The sequence below is a fragment of the Stegostoma tigrinum genome, chromosome 1 (genome assembly GCF_030684315.1).
Source record: "Stegostoma tigrinum isolate sSteTig4 chromosome 1, sSteTig4.hap1, whole genome shotgun sequence".
NCBI classification, from domain to species: domain Eukaryota; kingdom Metazoa; phylum Chordata; class Chondrichthyes; order Orectolobiformes; family Stegostomatidae; genus Stegostoma; species Stegostoma tigrinum.
In genome coordinates, this window is record NC_081354.1 from 179,346,554 (window position 1) to 179,372,839 (window position 26,286).

General features: G+C 43.5%; 2 protein-coding genes across 2 annotated transcripts in view; one reads left to right on the forward strand and one right to left on the reverse strand.

The window, feature by feature from the left end:
• The window catches only part of LOC125457394 (disintegrin and metalloproteinase domain-containing protein 12-like), a 130,441-nt gene extending 123,212 nt beyond the window's left edge, over positions 1–7,229 (reverse strand). The window contains exon 1 of the mRNA XM_059650410.1: positions 7,184–7,229. The gene's annotated coding sequence lies outside the window, so the exon portion shown is untranslated. The remainder of the gene's footprint in view (positions 1–7,183) is intronic.
• The window catches only part of LOC125456241 (sperm flagellar protein 1-like), a 62,175-nt gene extending 40,503 nt beyond the window's left edge, over positions 1–21,672 (forward strand). Inside the window, exons 5-7 of the mRNA XM_048539191.2 lie at positions 7,772–7,859; positions 15,706–15,817; positions 20,655–21,672. Of these exons, the coding sequence (XP_048395148.1) occupies positions 7,772–7,859; positions 15,706–15,817; positions 20,655–20,756 (302 nt within the window). The 3' untranslated portion in view covers positions 20,757–21,672. The remainder of the gene's footprint in view (positions 1–7,771; positions 7,860–15,705; positions 15,818–20,654) is intronic.
• The last annotated feature ends 4,614 nt before the right edge of the window (positions 21,673–26,286 follow it).

Below are 26,286 nucleotides of genomic sequence, written 5' to 3' on the forward strand. Positions count from 1 at the left end.
TTTCAGTTGGCAGTTTGTTGATGCCCTGTTTGCAAGAGCAGACAGTGCATCGACTTTCTGATGCTAGTACCTCCCAAGAGGACAGTGGGATTCACCTATTTGGCTGGATTCACACATATGCAGGGTATTATTGATTGCAACCATAAAACAAGACAACGAGTGAGCAACCAAAAAGGTTCTTCAGTATGAAAAGCTTCTTTTCCTTAAATGTTCAACCAGTCTCTGGCCATCCAAGAACATTATATAAGCGTGTACATGCTATCCTGACTGCTGCCATGACAAGGGCTATTTGGGATGAGCAACAAGCGCTGGCTTGCCAGTGAAGCGCACATTCTATGGGCAAATTCTAATAAACATGTCTTCATCCTTCAGTAATTGAAGTTTGATGTGTTTCAAGGCATCAGCAAAACTCCCTGGATGGCTTCTGAGAAATGAACAGTATCCCTGAAAGAAAGGTTGAATGAAAGCTTTGCATGACCTGCAATGGAGATGCAAATGCCATTTTGGGCTAAACCATCTCCTCAAGGTAAACAGGCCAGGAGGAGGAGGAAGAGGAAAAAGATGTAGGGCAGAATGGAACCTGTGATGTGCAGGGCCGCTGTTGAGGCATCGAGGGAGATGGCATGGTTGCTAGGGCCAGTCTGAAATAGGCACATTGGCACTACTCATCAAGCATAGGTGTATATGTGCACTCCATATGTGAAAAGGCACATGACTGAATGGCTAAGTCCACATCCAAAATAAACAAAGCAGCATCACAATGTACACTTTCACAGACCAGTTATTCACTTCTTCCTCCTTTTGCAATTCTGTTATCAAACAATGGAAACACCCAAGTCTGGCTGTACACTATGGAGAAATGATGGTAATGTCTTCCAGTCAGAAATCTAGACCTCCAGGCTCATTTACGAGGGACTTGTGGTCATTGGCAGATTGAATTTAAATACAATAAAATCTAGAATTAACTGCACGTCTAACGATCATATAACCATATAAAATCAAAATACTGCAGACGCTGGAAATCATAGAATCAGTACACTGCGGAAAGAAGTCAAACCTGCACCAAACCTATGAAGGAGAATCCCACCCAGACCCATCCCTCTACTCTATCCTTGTAACCTCGCATCTACCATGGCTAATCCACCTAACCTGAGGAGCATAGATAAAGTGAATAACAAAGGTCTTTTCCCTCAGGAAGGGGCATTCAAAACTAGAGGGCATGTTTTTGAGATGGCAGGAAACAGATTTAAAAGGAACCTAAAGAGCAACATTTTCACACATGGTCTGTATGTGGAATGAACTGCCAGTGGCAAATGATTTTTTTTCCTTTATTCATGAACAGGATGAAGATGTCACTGGCTAAGCAGCATTTATTGCCCATTCCTAATTGTCCAGAGGGCAGTTTAGAGTCAACCTTATTGCTGTGGGTCAGGAGTCACATGTGGGCCGGACCAGGTCAGAATGGCAGTGTCCTTTCCTAAAGGACAGTAGTGAACCAGATGGGTTTTTCCCTGACTATAGATTCTTAATTCCAGATATTTTGTTGAATTCAAATTTCACCATCTGCCGTGATGGGATCTGAACCTGGGTCCCCAGAATGTTATCTGGGTCTCTGGATTAACAATCCAGCAATAATACCACTAGGCCATTGCCTTCCCTATGCTGATGATGACAATGTCTCATGAGGGATACCTTCGTAATTGTTGTCTGTGACTGCCTTAGACTTTTAATGCCCCGTCTGGGAAGTCAAGAGATGCTAATGCTGAAGGAGCATGAGTTCAAATCCCATGATGGGAGCAGGTGGAATTTAAATTCAATTTTAAAACATAGTCAATGAAAAAAACTCTGAAAAATAAAGCTAGTCCAAAATTGACCTCAAAGCCATTGCTAATAGTTCCAATTTGGGAAGCAAATCTGCCACCCATACCTGATCTGTTCTGTATGTGACTTCATACCCATTGTAATGGAAGGGGCAGCACAAGCAGGCCAATCCGTTAACAAATATTTTTTTAAAACTCAGAATTAATCTACTGAGGGCAGGACGAAACATCTTTAGCCCCTGTATTGCCTGCTGCCCTCTTGTGTCAATTCATCACCTGCTGATCCCTTGCTTGCTTGTGCATTTCTTGGAGTTTATCCATTTATGGGATGTGGGCATCAGTAGCTCAGCCAGCATTTGTTGCTTATGCTTAATTGCCTGGGAGAAGTTGCTGTGAGCTACCTTCTTGAAGCACTGTAGTCTGTGACTGTAGAGGCACACACTGTACTGTTTGGAAGGGAGTGCCAATATTTTGACCCAGCAACAGTGAAGGAACTACACTGTATTTCCAAGATAACAAAGTGTGGGGCTGGATGAACACAGCAGGCCAAGCAGCATCTTAGGAGCACAAAAGCTGACATTTCAGGCATAGACCCTTTCTGATGCTCCTAAGATGCTGCTTGGCCTGCTGTGTTCATCCAGCCCCACACTTTGTTAGGCTGGAAATACAGTGCAGCTCCTGCCATAGTCCTTGGTGATAAAGGCTTTGTCTTAGTGAGTTATTGCAGCCCATCTAAGTATAGCATACAGAGCTGCCTTTGTGTATCAGTGGATGAGGAAGTAGATGTTGAAGGTAGTGGTTTGGATGATAATTAAGCAGGCCATTTTGGCTTGGGTAGTATCAAGCTCAGTGCATTTTATTGGAGCTGCACTCATCCAGACAGGTGGAGAATATTCCATAATACTCCTGATTTGTACTTTGTTTGTCAGGCTTTGGGGAGACAGGAGGTGAGTTAAACATTGCAGAGTCACTGCAGTACTTGTTTGAAGTGTAGATGCTCGTGATTTAAGACCATAAGACATAGGAGTGGAAGTAAGGCCATTCAGCCCATCAAAACCACTCCGCCATTTAAATCATGGCTGATGGGCATTTCAACTCCACTTCCCTGCACTCTCCCCGTAGCCCTTGATTCCTTCTGAGATCAAGAATTTGTCGATCTCTGCCTTGAAGGCATCCAACGTCCCGGCCTCCACTGCACTCCGTGGCAATGAATTCCACAAGCCCACTACTCTCTGGCTGAAGAAATGTCGTCTCATTTCAGTTTTAAATTTACCCCCTCTAATTTTAAGGCTATGCCCACAGGTCCTAGTCTCCCCCCTAACGGAAACAACTTCCAAGCGTCCACCCTTTCTAAACCATACATTATCTTGTAAGTTTCTATTAGATCTCCCCTCAACCTTCTAAACTCTGATGAGTACAATCCCAGGATCCTTAGCCGATCATCATACGTTAAACCTACCATTCCAGGGATCATCCACGTGAATCTCTGCTGGACACGCTCCAGGGCTAGTATGTCCTTGCTGAGGTGTGGGGCCCAAAATTGGACACAGTATGCTAAATGGGGCCTAACTAGAGCTTTGTAAAGCCTCAGAAGCACATCACTGCTTTTATATTCCAACCTACTCGAGATAAACAACAACATTACATTCGCTTTCTTAATTACGGACTCTACCTACAAGTTAACCGTTAGAGAATCCTGGACCAACACTCCCAGATCCTTTTGTACTTCTGCTTTGCGAATTTTCTCACCATTTAGAAAATAGTCCATGCCTGTATTCTTTTTTCCAAAACCTCACATTTACTCACATCGAATTTCATCAGCCATTTCCTGGACCACTCTCCTAAACTGTCCAAATCTTTCTGCAGCTTCCCCACCTCTTCAGTATTACCTGCCTGTCCACCTATCTTTGTATCATCGGCAAACTTCGCCAGAATGCCCCCAGTCCCTTCATCCAGATCATTAACGTATAAGGTGAACAGCTGCAGCCCCAACACTGAACCCTGCGGGACACCACTCGTCACCGGTTGCCATTCCGAAAAAGAGCCTTTTACCCCAACTGTCTGCCTTCTGTCAGACAGCCAGTCCTCAATCCAAGCCAGTAGCTCACCTTGAACACCATGGGCCCTCACCTTGCTCAGCAGCCTCCCGTGAGGCACCGTATCAAAGGCCTTTTGGAAGTCTAGATAGATAACATCTATTGGGTTTCCCTGGTCTAACATAATTGTTACCGCTTCAAAGAATTCTAACAGGTTTGCCAGGCACGATCTCCCCTTACTAAATCCATGCTGACTTGTTCTAATCTGACCCTGCACTTCCAGGAATTTAGAAATCTCATCCTTGACAGTGGATTCTAGAATTTTACCAACTACTGAGGTTAGGCTAATCGGCCTATAATTTTACATCTTTTGCCTTGATCCTTTCTTAAACAAGGGGGTTACAATAGTAATTTCCCAATCGTCTGGGACTTTCCCTGACTCCAGTGCCTTTTGAAAGATCACGACCAAAGCCTCCGCTATTTCCTCAGCCATCTCCCTCAGAACTCTAGGATGTAGCCCATCGGGGCCAGGACATTTAGCAATTTTTAGACCTCTTAGCTTTTCTAGCACTTTCTCTTTTGTAATGCCTACCATGCTCAACTCTGCCACCTGGCTCTCCCTAATTGTTGGCATACTACTCATGTCTTCCCCTGTGAAGACTTGACGCAAAGTCCTTATTAAGTTCTTCAGCTATTTCCTTATCTCCCGTCACTAACCTTCCAGCATCAATTTGGAGCGGCCCAATATCTACTTTTGCCTCTCGTTTGTTTCTTATGTATTGAAAGAAGCTTTTACTATCATTTCTAATATTACTAGCTAGCCTACCTTCATATTTGATCCTCTCCTTCCTTATTGCTCTCTTTGTTATCCTCTGTTTGTTTTTGTAGCCTTCCCAATCTTCTGATTTCCCAGTGCTTTTGGCCACTTTATAGGCTGTCTCTTTTTCTTTGATATATTTCCTGACTTCCTTTGTCAGCCATGGCTGTCTAATCCCACCCCGGATAACCTTTCTTTTCTTTGGCATGATCCTCTGTACTGTGTCCTCAATTACACCCAGAAACTCCTGCCATTGTTGGTCTACTGTCTTCCCCACTAGGCTCAGCTTCCAGTCAATTTTCGTCAATTCCTCTCTCATGCCCCTGTAATTACCTTTATTTAACTGTCATACCATTACATCCAATTTTGCCTTCTCTCTTTCAAACTGCAGACTGAACTCTACCATGTTATGATCGCTGCCTCCTAAGTGTTCCCTTACTTTAAGGTCTTTTATAAAGTCTGGCTCATTACATATCACTAAGTCCAGAATAGCCTGCTCCCTTGTGGGCTCCATCACAAGCTGTTCCAAAAAGCCATCCTGCAAACATGCCATGAATTCCTTTTCTTTGGATCCACCGGCAACATTATTCACCCAATCCGCCTGCATATTGAAGTCCCCCATGATCACCGTGAACTTGCCTTTCTGACATGCCCTATCTATTTCTCGGTACATCTTGCGCCCCTGGTCCTGATCACTGTTAGGAGATCTGTACATAACTCCCATTATAGTTTTTTTGCCTTTGTGGTTCCTCAATTCCATCCACACAGACTCCACATCTTCTGACCCTATGTCATTCAGTGCATAGATTTAATTTCATTCTTAACTAACAAGGCAACCCTACCCCCTCTGCCCACCTCCCTGTCTTTTCGATATGTTGTGAGTCCTTGAATGTTTAACTGCCAGTCCTGAACTCCCTGCAACCGTGTCTCTGTGATGCCTACCACATCATAATCATTCAAGAGGATTTGTGCTGTTAATTCATCTACTTTGTTGCGAATACTACGAGCTTTTAGATAAAGTGCCTTAATGCTAACTTTCTTATCATTATTAGAGAGGTTGGAAACCCTAAAATGTCTTAAGCTAGCCTTCCTTTTTGCTGTATTCCTAGTCTGCCTCGAGCTTAAATCCACCTGTACATATGCTATCCTGTTGCTTATCTTTCCATTTAACTCCATATTCCCTGTCTCTTTCACTTTCCCTTCCCCCCGACTCACTAGTTTAAAGTCCTACTGACCACCCTATTTATCCTTTTCGCTAGAACACTGGTTCCAGATCGGTTCAGGTGGAGACCGTCCCAACAGTACAGATCCCCCCGGTTCCAAAACTGATGCCAATGCCCCATGAAATGGAATCCCTCTTTCCCACACTAATCCCTTAGCCACGTGTTTACTTCCCGAACTTTCTTTTCCCTATGCCAATTAGCACGTGGCTCCGGCAGTAATCCGGAGATTATGACCCTTGAGGACCTGTACTTCAATTTCTTTCCTAGTGCTTGATAATCCCTGAACATGTCCTCTACCCGAGCTTTGACTATGTTGTTAGCCCCACATGGACCACAACAACTGGATCCACCCCCTCCCGCTCCAATATCCTTTCAACCCGGTCGGAGATGTCCTGCACCCTGGCACCGGGCAGGCAACACACCATGCGGGACTCCCGATCCGGCTTGCATAGGATACTATCTGTCCCTCTAATTATAGAATCCCCTGTAACAACTACCTGTCTTTTTGCTCCCCACTCTTGAATGGCCTTCTGCGCCACGGTGCCGTGGTCAGCTGGCTCATCCTGTCCACAGTCCTTTCCCTCATCCGTACAGGGAGCAAGAATCTCATACCTGTTGCTCAAGGTCAAGGGCTGAGGCTCCTGCACTCCTGAACTCGGAATTCCCCTACCTGCCTCACTTACAGTCACACCTTGTCCTTGAACACTTTCTGAATTTGAGTTATTTAATCTACCGGGTGTGACTGCCTCCTGAAACAAAGTGTCCAGGTAACACTTCCCCTCCCGGGTGTGCCGCAGAGTTTGAATCTCAGATTCCAGATCATTTACTCTGATCCGGAGTTCTTCCAGCAACCAACACTTGCTGCAGATGTGGTCGCTGCCGTTCACAATGGGATCAGCCAGCTCCCACTTCACCTGTCCAGCCATAGCTTTTGTGCTCCTGAGATGCTGCTTGGCCTGCTGTGTTCATCCAGCCTCACATTTTATTATCTTGGAATCTCCAGCATCTGCAGTTCCCATTATCTCTCTCCTCTACTTATTTAGTTAACTTTTACAATTTATTAAATGCTTTCTAGTACATCTCTGCTACACTCATTTTCAATTAAGCAATTAAACTTTTAATAAATTACACAATACACAAGGATATAAATTGAAAAGCCTTACCTTAACAACACACGGGAGCCCTTCTCAGTTAGAGCTCCCGCTGTTTCTGCTGCTGGAACAGGAATGGAGGGCTCCGCCAGTCAAAGTAGGTATTTCATAATCCTTAAAGCAGAGACTCACCCACCTGTTGGCCTCTGAACGACGCTCCCGCTCTTCCTGCTGCGAGTCTGTGGACTTTTAATTAGGTTAGAGGAAGAGGGAGGGAGGTCCTACTGTGTAGGACCTGGGGCTTTGAGGTAACTGTTTAAATAACAATCACTTACCTTGCCAACTGCCTCTCGGCTCCGACCTCACTTCCGCCGGTTCCCGCTGCTCACTGCTGAAGAAAAATGTTGTCAACATGTCGCATTTCAACTAATCCCACATCCTTGGAGTGGTCAAGTGTTTAAGATATTAGAAAGCCACCACGCACCCTGCCATAGAACATAGAACAATACAGCGCAGAACAGGCCCTTCGGCCCTCGATGTTGCGCCGATCTGTGAACTAATCTAAGCCCCTCCCCCTACACTAACCTCAGTGCTTTCAGGAAAATTGGAAAAATAAAATTTATAATTGCATATGAAAGCATGAAGAGTATGGCTGTCGTTGCAGTTCATCTATCTTGATAATAAATCTTCCACCACCTCTTATTCTGCATTTCTGAGTAGTTGATTAAAAGTTATTCTGGAAAACTCACCATTATATTAACTTTCTTTTTTCATTTTACACAAGGTCAGTTTCAAACATCACCACGATCTAAGGATTATGCAACATGGGACCATCATTATAATCAACTACACGCTGACTATCCAGTATCAAGGTACTTCTGTTTATAATTCAGTGAATAGATAATCAGTTGTGGGTAGAAGATGTAAAAGTTTGAAGGTGCGTATGACCTGGTTCAAGAACAGGCTCTTCCCTGCTGTTATTAGACTTTTGTGCCGATCTCTTAAATGTTAGTGTTGATCCCTTTCTCTCTCTGCACCTTCATTGTGACTGTAACACAGTGTTTTGCACTCTGTTCTGCTGCCAGCTGCACTTTGTCTGGTACAATCTGCCTGTTGAACACTTAAGACAACTCTTTTCACTGTATCTCAGTATCTTTTACAATAATCAATCAAATCAAATCAAAAATCAAATCAAAAACTATGCATCTACCTTTGCTGATGACTTCCAAATTCAGTGGAATTGTGAACCTTGATGAGAACTTTGCAAAGTGACATTGATAGATTGATCACTTGATAAGATAGAACATGATGTATTGCTGAGAAAAGAGACATGATGGTGAAGGTTTTCATCTGACACTCATCAGCTCAGACACAAGAATGCCAGATTTCAAAGGAAACAACCGTTCAGACTGCATGAGAAAAAGATACAAAGTGGTTGGCATTTCAACTCTGATTGGTTGATGTGTTGCAGTGGAGAATGCGCTCGGGACCTATTGTCCCTTATGTTTTTGTTTAACTCAAAAAAGTTGCAAGGCCTGGACATATTCCTTTTCTTGCTGAGAACAGGATTGGCAAGCATAAGTGAGCCACTTTACATACAATATAGCTCATTTTAAATTGTTTGATGGTATAATTCTTGAGATTCTGATTGATTAATTTGAGTTAGATTGCATCCAAAAGGTAATGAAAAGGGCGAGAGGAATATTAGCCTTTATCTCGAGAGAGTTGGAAGAAAGAAGAGCATATAGCCAGACGAGGTACTTGTGGTGCTGAACAGCAAGGACTTGAAATGAAAATAAGAAATTCATTCTATTCTCTGGATAAGCAGTTTGCCAGTCCAGCAAGGTGAAAGTGATGGGCCAGGTCATTGTGTAGCTGAGGCCACAGGCTTTGGTCTTCTGTATGTTGTTTGTGGAGCTTGTCTGTTGGCATGATCTTGAACGAGAAAAGGAATAAATGTATTTCCAAGGCAATAATGCATTTCAGGAGGTTATCAGGAAAAGATGGAAATGAACAAAAATTGCAAAGCTCTATAGCTTGACCATATTGATCTCAATTATGTTGACATCAGGCCCGCCTAGCTTTGTCATGGAAAAATCTGAATCTCATACAAGTGAATGTTGTGATTGATGATTGAAGCTTTTATTTTGATTCCATCAGCTTTGATTTTAAAAAGATCAGACTCCAAATTTTATTGCTCTGTTCCAAATCAACAAAATTTTAATCAATCCTTTTATCAACTTGAGGCTGCTATCCACAGTGCCTTGTTATATTCTTAAAAGATAAATAATCAAGAGTCCACTTTCATAGCCTGATCAATATTGAGGCAAGATAATAAAATGTGAGGCTGGATGAACACAGCAGGCCAAGCAGCATCTCAGGAGCACAAAAGCTGCTTGGCCTGCTGTGTTCATCCAGCCTCACATTTTATTATCTTGGAATCTCCAGCATCTGCAGTTCCCATTATCTCTCAATATTGAGGCAAGTTGCCCAGGCCTTCCTTCTCATTGACCTTTATCACTGCTCTGTCTCTAAGCTGATCAAATTTAAAGTGAAAACAAACTAGTGTTGATGCAGATCATCAATGTGCAAAAACACCTGTTTCGCTTTCTCAGCTGATGCTGTCACGTCTACTGAGTGTTTCTCAAATTTTCTTTATTATTTAAATTTTAAATCTTTGTCCCAGCTATCAATCACTCCGAGAGTTCTGCCTGTGATGCCCATTCGTCAACATTGGTGTGGACATATTCTGAATCTTTATTCTGCTCCATCTCCACTCTGCACATGCCAGAACATTCATCATTTAGGTTCCATTTTTTTAAACGTTATCCACACAAAAAAAAGCCTGCCCCTTCCTTCAGAAGCCAGTTGAAGCTTAATGTTTTGGCCATGTCCTCGTTCACATCTGGTGTAAACATATATGAACAAGGTGTGGAGCTGGCCCCCTGGATAGGGGGCCACTGCCTCAGGATTTGTGACAGGCCTTTCAGATTTCTTCACTCAGAGCATGGTGCACCTGTAGAATTCTCTATCAAGGAGGCAGTGTCAGTCAAGTCACAGTATAATTAAGAAAGAGATAGATTTCTTGGGGCTAAAGACATCAAAGAGTATGGGGAGAGTGTGGGAGTATGACATTTAAACAGAATCAGTCATGATCATATTGAATGATGTAGTAGCTGAACTGACCAAATGTCCAACACCTGCTCCTGGCTCCTATGTTTGAATATTTGCCCACAGCACATTCTACAATGATAAAGGACTCTCACAGATTGGTAAAGCACAACTTCCCTTTCATAATGTCAAACTGACTGTGCCTAATTACTTTGAATTTATCCAAGTGCTCTGCTGTAATTTCTTTAATAACAGCTTGTACTGTTTCCTTATGACAAATGTTGAGCTAACTCGCCTATCTGTTACCACCATCCACCCACACCATCTCTCCTCCACCCCATGCCACTTTTTGAATAAAGGAGTAAGTACATTTGCCCTCTTCCAACGTCCTGTAGTTTTTCTTACACTTTTCAAAATGTGCTTTCACTTCTTCAAGATGAGTTGAGGCATATTTTGTTAGAGGCTCAAGGCACACATCAACCCAATTATTTTTATCTCAGACATGCTGTTTGTATTCTCTGGAGAGGTTTGGCATGCTTGCCTTTATTGGTCAGTGCATTGGTATACAAGTTGGGAGGTCATTTTGTGGCTGTACAGGACATTAGTTTGGCCATTTTTGGAGTATTGCATGCAATTCTGGTCTCCTTCCTATAAGAAAGATGTTGTGAAACTTGAAAGGGTTCAGAAAAGATTTTCAAAGATACTGCCAGGGTTGGGGTTGATGAGCTAAAGGGAGAGGCTGGATTGGCTGGGGCTATTTTCCCTGGAGTGTCACAGGCTGAAGGGTGACCTTGCGGAAGCTTATAAAATCGTGAGGTGCATGGTTAGGATAAATAGGCAAGGTCTTTTCCCTTGTGTGGGGGAGTTCAAAACTAGAGGGCATAGGCTTAAGGTGAGAAGAGAAATGTATAAGAGGGACCTAAGGGACAACATTTTCACGCAGAGAGTGGGGAGCGTACGGAATGAGCTGCCAGAGGAGGTGGTGGAGGCTGGCACAGCTACAACATTTAAAAGGCATCTGAATAGTGTTTAGCGGGATATGGGCCAAATGCTGGTACGTGGGACAAGATTTATATAGGATATCTGGTCAGCATGGACGAGTTGGACCAAAGGGTCTTTTTCTATGCTCCACATCCATATGACTCTGTGTTCATTGCCTGGCTGTGAGTTGCCTGTCCTGGCCAGGGAATGGGTTAGGCAGTGCGGTTCCATTCCCTGTGGTTCAGTGAGGTGGAATGCATCAGCACAACCTTTATGTGTCATGATCTGCCCACAAGGCACTAAAACCATTACGCGGAGGCAAACTTGCTTGGTGATTTTCTAAATATTTTATATGTCTGGTAACATACTGAAAAGTTGCACATGCACTTTAAGACAGTGAGCCAGTCTACAACATAATTAATCGTTGCGCAACAGACAGTTTTGGTAAATTTGCTGTGGATCTCAAGAAAGTAACTTAATTCTGAGTTGTGACTCATCTGTTCAAACATGAAACATTGGCGACTTCTCATCGGCATCTGGGCAGCTTGAAGAATGTAACAGTTTTAAGGTGTGTAAGCATCAGCCCACCGCCTTCATTTTTTTGACAAATGAGCTCATTTAAATAAAGGTTGTCAAGATTGTCATGATACGTTAATAGAGATCCTTAAAACATTTGCATTAGTGTCTTGATATTGTAATAATATTCTTATCAACTTCTTCCCATGCCATTCCTTTCATTCCATATTCATCCCATTTCTTTCATCCCTGTCCTATTATTTCCAGCCCATCCCAATCCCACTCTCATTTCTAGGACATCCTCAAACCCCTTCCATTCCTTCCAATAGCTCCCAGACTCTTTCCCATACTATCTCAGATCCTCGCATATCTTCAGCCCATCTCCCCAAGCATTCTCCCCACTCCCTATGTTGTCCTGCCCTCTCCAGATTCATGTTGATCCACCTTTCCTATCATCAAGATACCAGTAATCAAGGACAGAGGTGAATGAGAGTTGGGCACAAATGCACAGTCAGCAAGTCTAGGAACACAACAGCCGAGGGCCCAATAAGTGGGACCACTGGTTAGCAAAGGCCAGGGACATAGGAACAAAGCAAAAGGAGTAGGCTATTCAACCCATCAACTCCATCCTGTCATTTATTATAATCATGACTGATTTAACACTTTAGTGCCTTTTATCCATAGTATCCCCATAAACGGTCACACACCACTGGTAATCAATAATCTGTCACCTTTCTTTTAATTACACTCAAAAGGCTAAGCTTCCATAGCCCTTGCAGAGAATTCCAAAGATGCACCACCCTCTGAGTAAAAAAAATGATATTTTCATCTCAGTCCTAAATGACATTTACCTTATTTTTGAACATTGGCCTCAGTTTTAGTTGTCCCAGTCAGGGAAACATTTGACCTCCGTTGACCCTCTCTATCCTTTTATGTATTTTCTTCTCTTCAGTATCACTTCTCATTCTTCAAAACTCTGGAGAATACAGTCCCAGAATATCCAGCATCTTTAAGGTCATCCTGAGAACAAGTCTGGTGAACCTTTGTTGCATGCCCTGCATCACAGTGATTCCTGAGAATCATTGAGAAAAGGAGACCAGAACACCACACAGTACTTATGGTATGTTCAAACCAAGCTCCTATACAATGGAAGAAAGAATTCACTTCTCCATGTACTGAAATCCACTTGCAATAAAGATTAACCTTTAGCAAATTATTGACAAGGATATCCAAGTCCCTTTGCACATTCACACCTTCCAATCTATCGAAATTTTAAAAAGAACCTGGAAATCTGTTCTTCTTGCGTAAGTGAATGATCTCACATTTTTCCACATTCCACTAATACAGTAGGCAATGTGCATATGCCAGGGTTTATCTACTAAGTCAAACAACTGAACAGTCAAAGCACAATCAGGCAGAAATTAGATTTTCAGATTAACCTGTTCAGAGATGTTACGACACACTCCTGGAGCATTTGGGATTTAGCTCCTGGCTCAGAGATAAGGACATCACCACTGTGCCACAAGAGCCCTAACCAGACAGAAGCTTGATTACATTTATACCTGACACAATAATCTTCAATAAGTTTGAATCCCAGCAGAGTTGACTTCACTTTAATCCTGCAGTTGTGAATGTACTGTGCCATGTTTTTGACTGTAGAGGATAAGCAAGAAATCGGGTAAAATAAAAAAGGTCATCCCATATATTTGGAATAATTTCCACCTTTTACAATACTATGTCTAGTGTGATTTTATGTTTTTGAAGAGCATGTTTATCTTTTTTTTAATCTATATCTCTATTGCATGACTGTCGGTACCCTAGCTCTGTTCTCTCTGGAAGTCATTTCAACCTCTCCACCTGGATGATAACCAGGGAAAGAACCATTGAAAAAACAATCTGGCTTTCATACAAAATCAAAATCAAAATGTGTTTCACTAGTACCACTACATCAGTACCATAAAACCTAGGTGATCCGTTCTTCAGATTTGCTTGAACAGTGTAAGGTACTCATTAAGAAGAAAAAACAAAAAAACTGCAGATGCTGGTAAATCAGGAACAAAAAACAAAGTTGCTGGAAAAGCCCAGCAGGTCTGGCAGCATCTGTGAAGGAAAAAGCAGAGTTAACATTTCGAGTCCTGTGACCCTCCCTCAGAACTGAGCTCATGATCAGTTCTTAGGAAGGGTCACCGGACCCGAAACGTTAACTTGTTATTTTTTTCCCAACAGATGCTGCCAGACCTGCTGAGCTTTTCCAGCAACTTTGTTTTTTGTTCTAAGTTACTTACTCCTGCCTCTACAATTCATGAAAACTAAATTTTACCACATTTTGCAGTGTATTTACTATTTCATTCTGCTCCAGGAAACACAAACCAGTTTATAAAGCATAAATAAGTGCGTCACAATGTAATTCACAGTAGTTTCGATTGTTCTGATCCATTTGCTGCTGTGTGTTGGTCTGAGTAAAACTACTGTCAGGATTGCTGCATACAGAGCTCCAATTAAAGGTACTGGTGATTGGAATGCAATATTTTCAGGCCATTATTGAAGCCTATATTTCATTTCTGCTGCTGCCACAGGGCTCTGCTAAAGCTTTGTGCAGTTTCAGTGGTGCTGCCTCTTTGTCTATCTCCACAGCTGCAGTACCATTTTGGGCTTTTTATTGCTGTATTGGAGGAAGAGGAGCAACAGATGATTGCGTGCATTTCAGGCTGTCCATGAGGCTGTCCACATATGAACACACCTCCTCTGGAGGTTGCAGACATTAACTAACATTCTTTTTGCTTCTTTTTCATGAGCACAGTCCCTGTGAGTTACACGTGATTGAATTATGTCTCATCATGAGATGTAACCTGAACCTATGCCGTTCCACAAGCATAGCACTGAGTAGCCATTATGGTCTGAAAGATTCTGCTTTGGAGACATGACAGTTGCGTAAAACAGTGCATGATGGGACAAGCAAGTCACTAATGCTTCATTTGCTTCCCAATGGACAAGAAGTGACCTCATGACAGAGGTGTGTGACTCAGAGTTGCCATGGTGCCTGGAGAATTATAGGGAGGAATTAGTGATTATATCCATAAGAAAAGTAACAGCAGCTCATAAGGAAGGATAACCACTCTCCATAGAAAGTTCCTTTGTGACATTGCCACCAATTAATGCTTGTTCTCCCAGACAGTTGTCAACATATCCTTGTTTTAAGGCAGCCCACAACCCACTAACCTTATCTGATTCACGAAGTTATGCTTGGGATGACCAAGGGTCTACTGTGAAGTGCGAAAGTGAACACTGAAACATCACATTTCCCACTTTGCCTTTAAACAGGCATGAATAAAGAAACCAAACCTTATACACCAGTTTAAAAAGCCACAGCTCGTATCAGAAGATCTTCAATTATCCCCTGCTTTTGCCATGAATTTCCTTCAAAGTAACTTATCAGGTAACAAGATGTAGAGCTGGATGAACACGGCAGGCCAAGCAGCATCAGAGGAGTAGGAAAGCTGACGTCTTGGGTCTGGACCCTTCTTCAGAAATGGGGGGAGGAGAATGTGATTCTGAAAAAGGAGAGCAAGGGAATCCAATTCAGACACAGAGATATCCCAGGCTGTCTATTTTCAGCAGTTAACAAGAAAGCAGCACAGGAGTTGCATTTCACATCCTCGAGTAGGCCCAGGGGCTGTGATTGTGAAATGCAGCACCATTATTACATAGTCAGTTGATGCACAATTAGATTCTATCTACCAATAACATAAAAAGAAATAGGACATAGAACAATATTAGCGAGTTTTAAGAAGATTTGTAGCTCAGGTTGAACTTCATTCCAATTTACCTCAGCTTGGCACTGTTGCAAAGATTTTCATCTATTGAAAACTTAACCATCTCCATTGGCACAAATTCAGCCACCTAATGGAACCAATTTGATTAGTTGGCAAAGGAACCAAAGAAAAGATTAATTTCTTTCCAGCGAGCCAGAACAGATAAATTGCATTCAGTCACTGCGCCACCCACACACCAGTCAAGGAATATGGATCTGTTGAATTACTCATTTAATTTGTTTGACAGGCTCTTGGTCCAGTTGTGTTTACTGGTTTCAGACTTTGTTTTCATTTCCAGTTCAACAAAGTCACAACCTGGATGTGCACAGAAGAACCAACTAAGCCCAGAGATACGCATCTTAATAGAGGAGAAGGAACAGGCCCTGCTGGCTTTTCAGGAAACCGTTCAGGTAAGAATATAGAAACACAAGTTGGCAACTCAGTGCCTTGAGGTACTCCATCATTCAATTGGACCATGGTTGTTAGAGTGATAGAGTGATTATTACAGCAAAGGTGGAGGCCAATCAGTACATTGAGTCCATTCTTGCTCTCTTTAGAGCAATTCATTAAGTTTTATTTTCCTACTCACGTCACCTATAAGTTTATTTAGACCATAACCGTAAGACATAGGAACAGAAAAAGGGCATTAAGCTTATTGGGTCTGCGATACTATTCAATGAGATCATGGCTGTTCTGATAATCTTTATATCCACTTTTCTGCCTTTTCCCTATTTCCCTTGATTCCCTTATTAATTAAAAATCTATCTACCTCAGTGCTGAATGTACTTATCTACTCAGCCCTGATAGCCCTCTGTGATAAAGGGCTAGATTCACTATTCTATCTCAATTTTTTCTCCCTTTGTCCGGTCCCTTCCCTCTCACATCTGTAGTCCCTCTGACCCTTTGTATCAGTTTCAGAATATCCATCTTGTGGGACCAAGGCACTTCCTCTTCACCATGCATGTGCAATCCCATTACACATCCATCCCCCAATAGGATTGCCTCAGGGCTCTCTGCTTCTTCCTGAAAAAGAAATCGAACCGTCCCCATTCACATGAGCCTCCTCTGCTTTGCCAAGCTCGTCCTCACCCTGAACAACTTTTCTTTTAACTTCTCCCACTTTCTTCAAGTCAAAGGGGTGGCCATGGGTACAAGCATGGGCCACAGTTATGCCTGTCACTTTGTTTCAGTCCTACTCTGGTCCCAATCCACAACTTTTTCTCCAGCACATTGATGACATCATCAGTGCTGGTTTCCGTGGAAAAGTTTATCAATTTCGCTTCCAATTTCCACCCCAGCTCTCACCTTCCCCTGGTCCATCTCTGACTTCTCCCATCCCTTCCTCGACATCTCTTTTCATTTCAGGGGAAAGGCTGGCTACCAATATTGACTACAAACCAACCAACTCCTACAGTTACCTGATTGTACATTCCTCCACCCTGCTTCCTTTAAAAAGAATCTCTATTCCATTCTCCCATTTCCTCTATCTCTGTTGCATCTGTTCCGATGAAGTCAACTTTAACAAGGGGGTCTCCACCATCTTCCTCAAACAAGGATTCCATAGCACCATATATGACAGGGCCGTCAGTCGGGTCTGACCCATCGCCCGCACTTCAGCCCTCTTCACCTACCATCCCACTACCATCCAAGTGCAGAGGATCATTAGCTGCCATTTCCACCACCTCTAACAGGATGTCACCACCAGACATAGATTCCCCTTACCTCCCTTGTCACCCTTCTGCTAGGATCATTTCTTCCAGGATACCTTGGTCCACTCCTCCTTCATTGCCAAAGCCATCCCACAGATCCATGGCACCTTCCACTACAAGCACAGAAAGTGTGCCACTTGTCTGTTTACTTCCTTCCTCAGTGTCCAAGGGCCCAAACAGTGCTTCATTTGCACTTAATTCAATCTAGTCTACTGTATTTGTGCACACAGTGTGGTCTGTTCTGCACTGGGGAAATGAAGCGTAGACTGGGTGACTGCTTTGCAGAATACCTACGTTTAGTTCACAAAAAAGACCCTGCCTGAGCTTCCAGCTGCCTGACACTTACACACGCCACCTTATTCCCTAGCCAACATTTCTGTCTCAGCCTAGCTGCAGTGCTGCAGCAAAGCTGTAAGAACAGTACCTCATTTTCTGCTTGGGAACTCTATAGCCTTCTGGGATCAATATTGAGTTCAATAATTTTACGGATTGCGTTGCCTTCTCCCAAGTCCTTACCATAACCCCCACATACCAGTCCTTGTTATCATATGGTCTACTATTAACACAACCCATTGTCAGCCACTAATAGACCCCGTTCTCCTAGGCTGATCATTATCTATTTGTTTTGTTTGTCCACATGTTCTCCTCTCTCTTTGGGCTCTCTCTCCACCTATAATTTGCTCCTTAACCCTGCTCCCACCCTATCTTCTACATAAAAATACTTTTTCTAGCTACCATCAGTTGTGAAGAAGGATCACTTGACCCGAAATGTTAACTCTGATACCTACGCATAGATGCTGCCAGACCTGCTGAGCTTTTCCAGCAGTTTCTGTTTTTGTTCCTGATTCACTATCTCTGAGAGAAAACACTCCTCCTCATCTCTATTGTCATCAGGTGACCTCTGTATCCTGTGTCCACTTTCTCCCCATGCCTTTATATCTTTGGTCTCAGTCACTTCCAATGACAGAGAATTTCACAGCCTCACCATTATACGGGGTGAAGAAATTTCTTCTAATCTCAGTCCTCAATACCTTAGCTCACATACTTAAACTGTGGCTCTTGTACTGGACTCCCTGGTTATCAGGAGCATCCTTCCTCTGTCTACATTGTCTAATCCCTTGAGCTTCAGGGTGGCATTGTGGCTCAGTGGTTAGCACTGCTGCCTCGCAGTGCCAGGGACCCAGGTTCAATTCCACCCGGTGACTGTCTGTGGAGAGTTCGCACATTCTTCCCATGCCTCTGTGGGTTTCCTCTGGGTGCTCCGGTTTCCTCCCACAGTCCAAAGGTGTGCAGGCTAGGTGGATTGGCTGTGATAAATTGCCTGTTGTGTTTAGGGGTGTGTAGATTAGGTGGGCTATAGGAGAATGGCTCCAGTTGGGATGTTCCAAGGGTCAGTACGGACCTGTTGTTTCCACACTGTAGGGATTCTATGATAATTTTTAGATGACATCCCCTCTTATTCTACTTATCTCCAGTAATTATAGTCCTATGTGATAACATAGAAATAGATTAAATAGTTTCTCCTCGTATGTCAGTTCTGCTATAGAGGGCCACTTTCCTTTACTCCTCACTGAGGCTGGTGTCTGGGCTTCCCCGATTACTGTGGTGGGCTCTCTCCAGCAGGCTCTGAAGCTTCAAAGACCCGGAATGCCACACTAGGGCAACTCTGCTGGATAGAGCGCTGAACCGAACTCACTGTTTATAGTCTGACCAGCGATTTGGAACTTATCTTCACACAGCAATCGAGACAGCCACTAATGCCTGGGCGATTCCCTCTCTTGTTGGTGGGACAATGGCCACCTGGTACTTACCCACTTGGGCAGTACCCCCAAGAGAGAGAAAAAGAGCGATCAAACTGCTTATCCTGGCCAGCAATCCCCCTTGAGTGGGTGGTTCGAATCGCCCGGATCTTGACGCTGGAATTATAGTCTGGGATCTGGTGTGAACTCAGCCAAAATTGGTGTACCCAGAAGGAGCACAGATGGACTCAGATATGAGCTCAAAATTACCAGTGAACTTTATTACAGGAAACTCAACTTGCCCAATCTGCACTGTACATCAATAAAACTTATACTCTATACTATGAAATAAAATATAAGAAAACTGGAGCGTACACAATGTGAATCTTTAACCTTACACAAATACAGGGTACTTATCACACAAAACCTTACCCCCATGCCTAAGCAACTACTCCAGGGTACGAGTGTCCCAGGCCTGAAAAGGGTTCTTACAGTCTCAGAGGGACTTATTGCTTGTCCGGTGGGGCTCCCTCTCTGCCTTGGGTGTCATTGCGGACTTCTGAAGTCTGAGGTATCATACAGGGTCAATGCCTTCAGCCCCAAGGGATTGGTGTCCAGAGGAGCAGCGAGCTCAGGGCGAGGAGAATGGAAAAGAAGAAGAGCTGCTGATAGCTGCCCCTTTTACCCCTGCGATTTCAAAGAACCAGCCGGTTCAACCCTCCCCGGTAGTTCCATTTCACAAGCATCTCCAGTAATTGCTGGGGCCTCATAACCAGAACACCCTTCCCTAGATAAGAAGAGCAAAACTACACACAGTATTCAAAGTGTGGTCTTAACAAGGCCCTGTAAAATTGCAGCAAGACGTCTCTGCTTCTGTACTCTCACTGTGAAGTCCAACATACCATTTGCCTCCTTCACACCTGCATCTGCATGCCTACTTTCAGTGAGTGGTGTACAAGGACACTCAAGTCTCAAATGCCCAACCAGTTTCATGTTGAAATGATTTTTTTGCTTTCTTAATTCTATATACCTGTCTTTGTTCTGCAACTCTTTGTACTCTTAGTTGCTGGAACTCCTGTGATCTGAAGAAGAGTCATAGAACACATAAAGAACAGCACAGTTGTTGTGCCGACCTATTTTCTTTTGCTAAGATCAAACAACCCTGCATACCCTACATTTTACTATTCTTCATATGCCTATCCAAGAATCACTTAGATGTCCCTATGTAACTGAGTCCATTACCACCCCCAGCAGTGCACACCACATGCCCACCGCTCTGTGTAAAGAACCTACCTCTGACATCATCCCTCTCCCTTCCTCCAATCACCTTCAAATTAACAAATGTGCTGCCAGGCATGGATAGGGATCGAACCCACGATTTTCAGCTTTTGATACCAAAGCCCTTCAACTTGGCCATTGTGCCCTGTTTGGCGTCAAATCAGACTCAAATTATGAGCTTTTGTTTCTGTCTACAGATGTTGCCAAACCTGCTGAGGTTCTCCAGCATTTTCAGTTTTAATTTGTACAGATGCAATCCTTTCTTTTGCTTTATTTAATTAAATGTCAATCGAATAGGTGATACCTATCTATTTGTTCCCTTAATCATCACATCTCTTATTCATTTTCCTCCACTGGAAGAATTTCAGCTCCATCACTATTTCTGTGACCAGAGGAAACAGTGAAGCATGCTACTGACAATCAAGTGTTCTTTGAAGTGTAGCCATTGTTTGTTAGGATAATGTTGGAGAATATCTGGGATGTTGTCAGTCTTTAAATTTAGTCGCGATATTATATTTCAGATACTCCAGGTGAAAGTTCGCCGACTTGAGCATCTTCTGTACTTGAAAAACATTCGCATCGATGACCTCACACGACGTGTGCGACAAGCTGAACACAGATGAAAGTACCTGTGCATTCTCCTCCCATCTCAGCCATGACAAGCGTGTTTAAAACTCTTGCAGATCAGTGTTTTAAAGGATAAGGATGACAAAAGTTGGTGATATTTCCCAGCCTAACAGAAGATGTAGGGCAGATACTTAATAAGTATAATGAAACATAGCAGCAGCTGTGTAATTCAGGCAATGTGGCCAAGCCCGAACCCATTCTTACCTGACGTTGACATTTAGGGACCCTGTCATTAAACTGCTAGGTTGTGACAGTATTTTTCCCATATCTAATTCAGTATGCTGAACCTTTTTATATTATTATCTCTCTTGAAATTCATTAATGGTATGAGGGTATCACTGGCTCAGTCAACATTTTTATTACTTACCCCAGCGAGCATTTAAGAGTCAACCACATTCTGTGTGGGTCGGGAGTCACATGTAGACCAGATCATGTAAGGATGGCAGTTTCCTTCCCAAAAGCACATTAGTGTACCAGCTGGGTTTTTCGGGATAATCTGCAATGGTTTCATTGTCATCATTACACCCTTAATTACAGATTTGTGTTGAATTCAAATTCCATTAACTGCCACTGGCAAGATTGAACCCAGGTCCTCAGGACATTACCTGGGTTTCTGTATTATCAGTGCAGCAATAATACCATTCAGACCACTGCCTTCCCTTCAATCAGAAGGATAACTGAGATCATCAAGCTCAGAATCAACCTTGAGAATGATGAGCTAAACTCCAACACATTATATTCCACAAAACTATACTGGAACCTAGTGATTGTGTCACATTTACAGCTCTCGCTTCAGCTATTATTATGATAATAGTGGTTTATCACAAGATATGACACAGATGAGAAGGCCCTTGAGTGATAATGGGAACTGCAGATGCTGGAGAATCCAGGATAATAAAGTGTGAAGCTGGATGAACACAGCAGGCCAAGCAGCATCTCAGGAGCACAAAAGCTGACGTTTCGGGCCTAGTCCCTTCATCAGAGAGGGAGATGGGGTGAGGGTTCTGGAATAAATAGAGAGAGAGGGGGAGGCGGAGCGAAGATGGAGAGAAAAGAAGATAGGTGGAGAGGAGACGATAGGTGGGGAGATAGGGAGGGGATAGGTCAGTCCAGGGAAGATGGACAGGTCAAGGAAGTGGGCTGGTTTTGGGATGCGGTGGGGGAAGGGGAGATTTTGAAGCTGGTGAAGCCCACATTGATTCCATTGGGCTGCAGGGTTCCCAAGCGGAATATGAGTTGCTGTTCCTGCAACCTTCGGGTGGCATCATTGTGGCACTGCAGGAGGCCCATGATGGACATGTCATCTAAAGAATGGAAGGCCCTCCACTTCTTCCTGTCCTGCAGGCCCGACCAGTCTCCCTCCACCGACACCCTCATCCACCTAGCCGAACTCGTCCTCACCCTCAACAACTTCTCTTTCAATTCCTCCCACTTCCTACAGACAAAGGGGGTGGCCATAGGCACCTGCATGGGCCCCAGCTATGCCTGCCTCTTTGTAGGTTAGGTGGAACAGTCACTCTTCTGCACCTACACAGGCCCCAAACCCCACCTCGTCCTCCGTTACATTGATGACTGTATCGGCGCCACCTCTAGCTCCCCAGAGGAGCTCGAACAGTTCATCCACTTCACCAACACCTTCCACCCCAACCTTCAGTTCACCTGGGCCATCTCCAGCACATCCCTCACCTTCCAGGACCTCTCAGTCTCCATCTCAGGCAACCACCTTGTAACTGATGTCCATTTCAAGCCCACCGACTCCGACAGCGACCTAAAATACACCTCCTCCTGCCCACCCTCCTGCAAAAATACCACCCCCTATTCCCAATTCCTCCGCTGCATCTGCTCCCACGATGCGGCATTCCACTCCCGCACATCCCAGATGTCCAAGTTCTTCAAGGACCGCAACTTTCCCCCCGCAGTGGTCGAGAACGCCTCCCGCATTTCCCGCAACACATCTCTCACACCCCGCCCCCGCCACAACCGCCCCAAGAGGATCCCCCTCGTTCTCACACACCACCCCACCAACCTCCGGATACAACGCATCATCCTCCGACACTTCCGCCATCTACAATCCGACCCCACCACCCAAGACATTTTTCCATCCTCACCCTTGTCTGCTTTCCGGAGAGACCACTCTCTCCGTGACTCCTTTGTTGGCTCCACACTGCCCTCCATCCCCACCGCACCCGGCACCTTCCCCTGCAACCACAGGAAATGCTACTCTTGCCCCCACACCTCCTCCCTCACCCCTATCCCAGGCCCCAAGATGACCTTCCATATTAACCAGTGGTTCACCTGCACATCTGCCAATGTGGTATACTGTATCCATTGTACCCGGTGTGGCTTCCTCTACATTGGGGAAACCAAGCAGAGGCTTGGGGACTGCTTTGCAGAAAACCTCCGCTCGGTTTGCAATAAACAACTGCACCTCCCAGTCGCTAACCATTTCAACTCCCCCTCCTATTCTTTAGATGACATGTCCATCATGGGCCTCCTGCAGTGCCACAATGATGCCACCCGAAGGTTGCAGGAACAGCAACTCATATTCCGCTTGGGAACCCTGCAGCCCAATGGAATCAATGTGGACTTCACAAGCTTCAAAATCTCCCCTTCCCCCACCGCATCCCAAAACCAGCCCAGTTTGTCCCCTCCCCCCACTGCACCACACAACCGGCCCAGCTCTTCCCCTCCCCCCACTGCATCCCAAAACCCGCACAACCTGTCTCTGCCTCCCTAACCTGTTCTTCCTCTCACCCGTTCCTTCCTCACACCTCAAGCCGCACCTCCATTTCCTACCTACTAACCTCATCCCACCTCCTTGACCTGTCTGTCTTCCCTGGACTGACCTATCCCCTCCCTACCTCCCCACCTATAGTCTCCTCTCCTCCTATCTTCTTTTCTCTCCATGTTCGGTCTGCCTCTCCCTCTCTCCCTATTTATTCCAGAACCCTCACCCCATCCCCCTCTCTGATGAAGGGTCAAGGCCCGAAACATCAGCTTTTGTGCTCCTGAGATGCTGCTTGGCCTGCTGTGTTCATCCAGCTTCACACTTTATTATCTGAGAAGGCCCTTTATCTCACTGTAACAAATGAAGTACATTTGTACTCTCAAAGGCCCTACAATTTTCCTGTCATATCATCTGTTTCTAAAATTACTCCAGTGTTTTTGATTCCACTGTCTCATCGGGGCATCAACTCCAAGCGTTGATCATGCTTTTTGAAGGAAAATCTTCATGGCATCAGTCATTAACTTGTTTCCGCCTAATTTGATTCTCTCTTAACCACCAAGTTGCCACCATTAGTTTGAAATTATCCCACAGGTTTAAATTTATACACAATTTGTTTTATTTCTCACTATGATGAGGATAACAGTTTTGGTCACCTTTTTTCAAGGGTGAAAGATTGTGCTGCTCCCAGGGTATAAGGACATAGACAAAGGAGCAGAGATTGGTAATTTGGCCTGCCAAATCTGCTGTACTATTCGGTGAAATCATGGCTGATCTGATAATCCTCATTTCCATTTTCTGTCTTTTCCTCATAACTCTTGATTTCCTTACTACTAAAAATTTGTCTTTCTCAGCATTGAGTATAATTGACAATATAAGCATCAGTAATAGAGAATTTCACAGATCCACTACTCTGAGAGAAGAAATTCTTCCCCATCTCTGTCTTAAATAGATGACCCCTTAGTCTGAAATTATACCCTCTGGTCGTGGACTTTATCACAAGGAATAAAACCTCTCTGCATTTACTCTGTAAAGCCCAATAAAAAACTTATATGCTCTGTAAGGTCTCTCTCATTTTCCTCTACTCCAACAAGTAGAGGCTTAATGTACTTAAGCTGTCCTCAAAAGAAAATCTCTCCATTCCCAGGATCAACCGAATGAACCTGCCTTCAAGCCCATATATCTTTCCTTCGATAAGGGGACCCAAACTGTTCACAGTATTCCCGTTGTAGTCTGAACTATTGCCTGATGCAGTTTTGGCACAGTTCCCCTCGGTTGATACAACTTTCCCTTTGGATTAAAGACCGACAGTCCATTTGCCTTCCCTGTTAACTGCTGCTAGCTTTTTGTGATTCCTGCTTAAGGACCCCTAAATCTCTCTTTTTTGCATCTTTTTGCAGACTTTCTCAAATTAAACAACATTCAACTCCTCTATTCTTTTACCAAACTTCACATTTTTCCACATTATCTTCCATCTGCCAAGTTTTTGCACACTTCTTAACCTGTCCATGTTCCTCTGGAGACTCTTTTTGCCACCCTCACCACTTGCTTTTCCGTCTATTTTAGTGTCATCACAAAGTTCCTGATGATATGTTTACTCCCTACATCCAAGTTATTAATGTATAGTGTAAGTAATTGTAGTTCTAGAACAGACCCTTGTGGTGCACCACTATTTACAAGTTGCCGTCATGAAAATGCCCTTTAATCCCAACTCTCTGTCTTGTAGCCCTAACCCTAACCCTATCCCTATCCCAGTGCAATGGGCTTTTATTGAGTCGCATTATGTTGGGTACCTTTTGAAAATCCATATAGAGTCCAGTAACTAGTGCCCCTTTGTCAATCCTGATTTTCTTCTCCTCAGAGAATTCTAATAAATTTATCAGGCATGATTTCCTAACCATGAAGCTATGCTCCCTGCATAATTGTGTTATTCAGCTGTAAATGCTCTGCTATTACATCCTTTATAATGATTATTGTGAAGCTAACCTCTCTATGATTACCGTTTTTCACCTTTTTTTTGAACAAGAGCGTTACACTGGCAGTTTACTAATCCTTGAAAACTTTTTCAGAGTTAAAAGAATTTCAAAAGATTAGTACCAGTGCTTTTAGCATCCTAGGGTGCAGCCCATCAGGTCCAGGGGATGAATCAGCCTTTAGTACCATTAGTTTCCTTATTGCTGATTCTCTAGTTAAAGTAATTACAGTTTTTCTTCTTCTGTTTGCCCCTTTCTTTAGTATTTTTTGAAATGCTATCAATATCCTTTACTGTGAAGATTGATGCAAAATATTTACTCAAATGCTGTGCCATTTTATGGTTCCATCATTATTATTCCAGTCCATAGTCAAAGTGACCTATTTTATATTTAAAGAAGCTCTTACTGCACATTTTTATGTTAGTCACTAGTTTATCCTCATAGTTTATTTTCTACTTTTTTCTGTATGTCTTTTGTTGGCCTTTAAAACTTATCCAATCTTTTAATTTATCACTAATCTTTGCAACATTGTACATTTTTCTTTCAATTTCTTCCTCACTGGGTCAAAGTCCTAGAACTCCCTCCCTAATGACATTGTGGCATACCTGCATCAAATGGATAGCAGTGATTCAAGAACATAATTCGCCAAGACTTAAATAATACTGAGATAACAAGGTGTAGACCTGGATGAACACAGCAGGTCAATTAGCATCAGAGGAGCAAGAAAGATAACATTTCAGGCCTAGACCCTTCTTCAGAAAAGCGGGAACCCCATCTCTTAAATAAAACTCTTCCTTTCTGCTTTCCACACCAAAGCATATAACATTT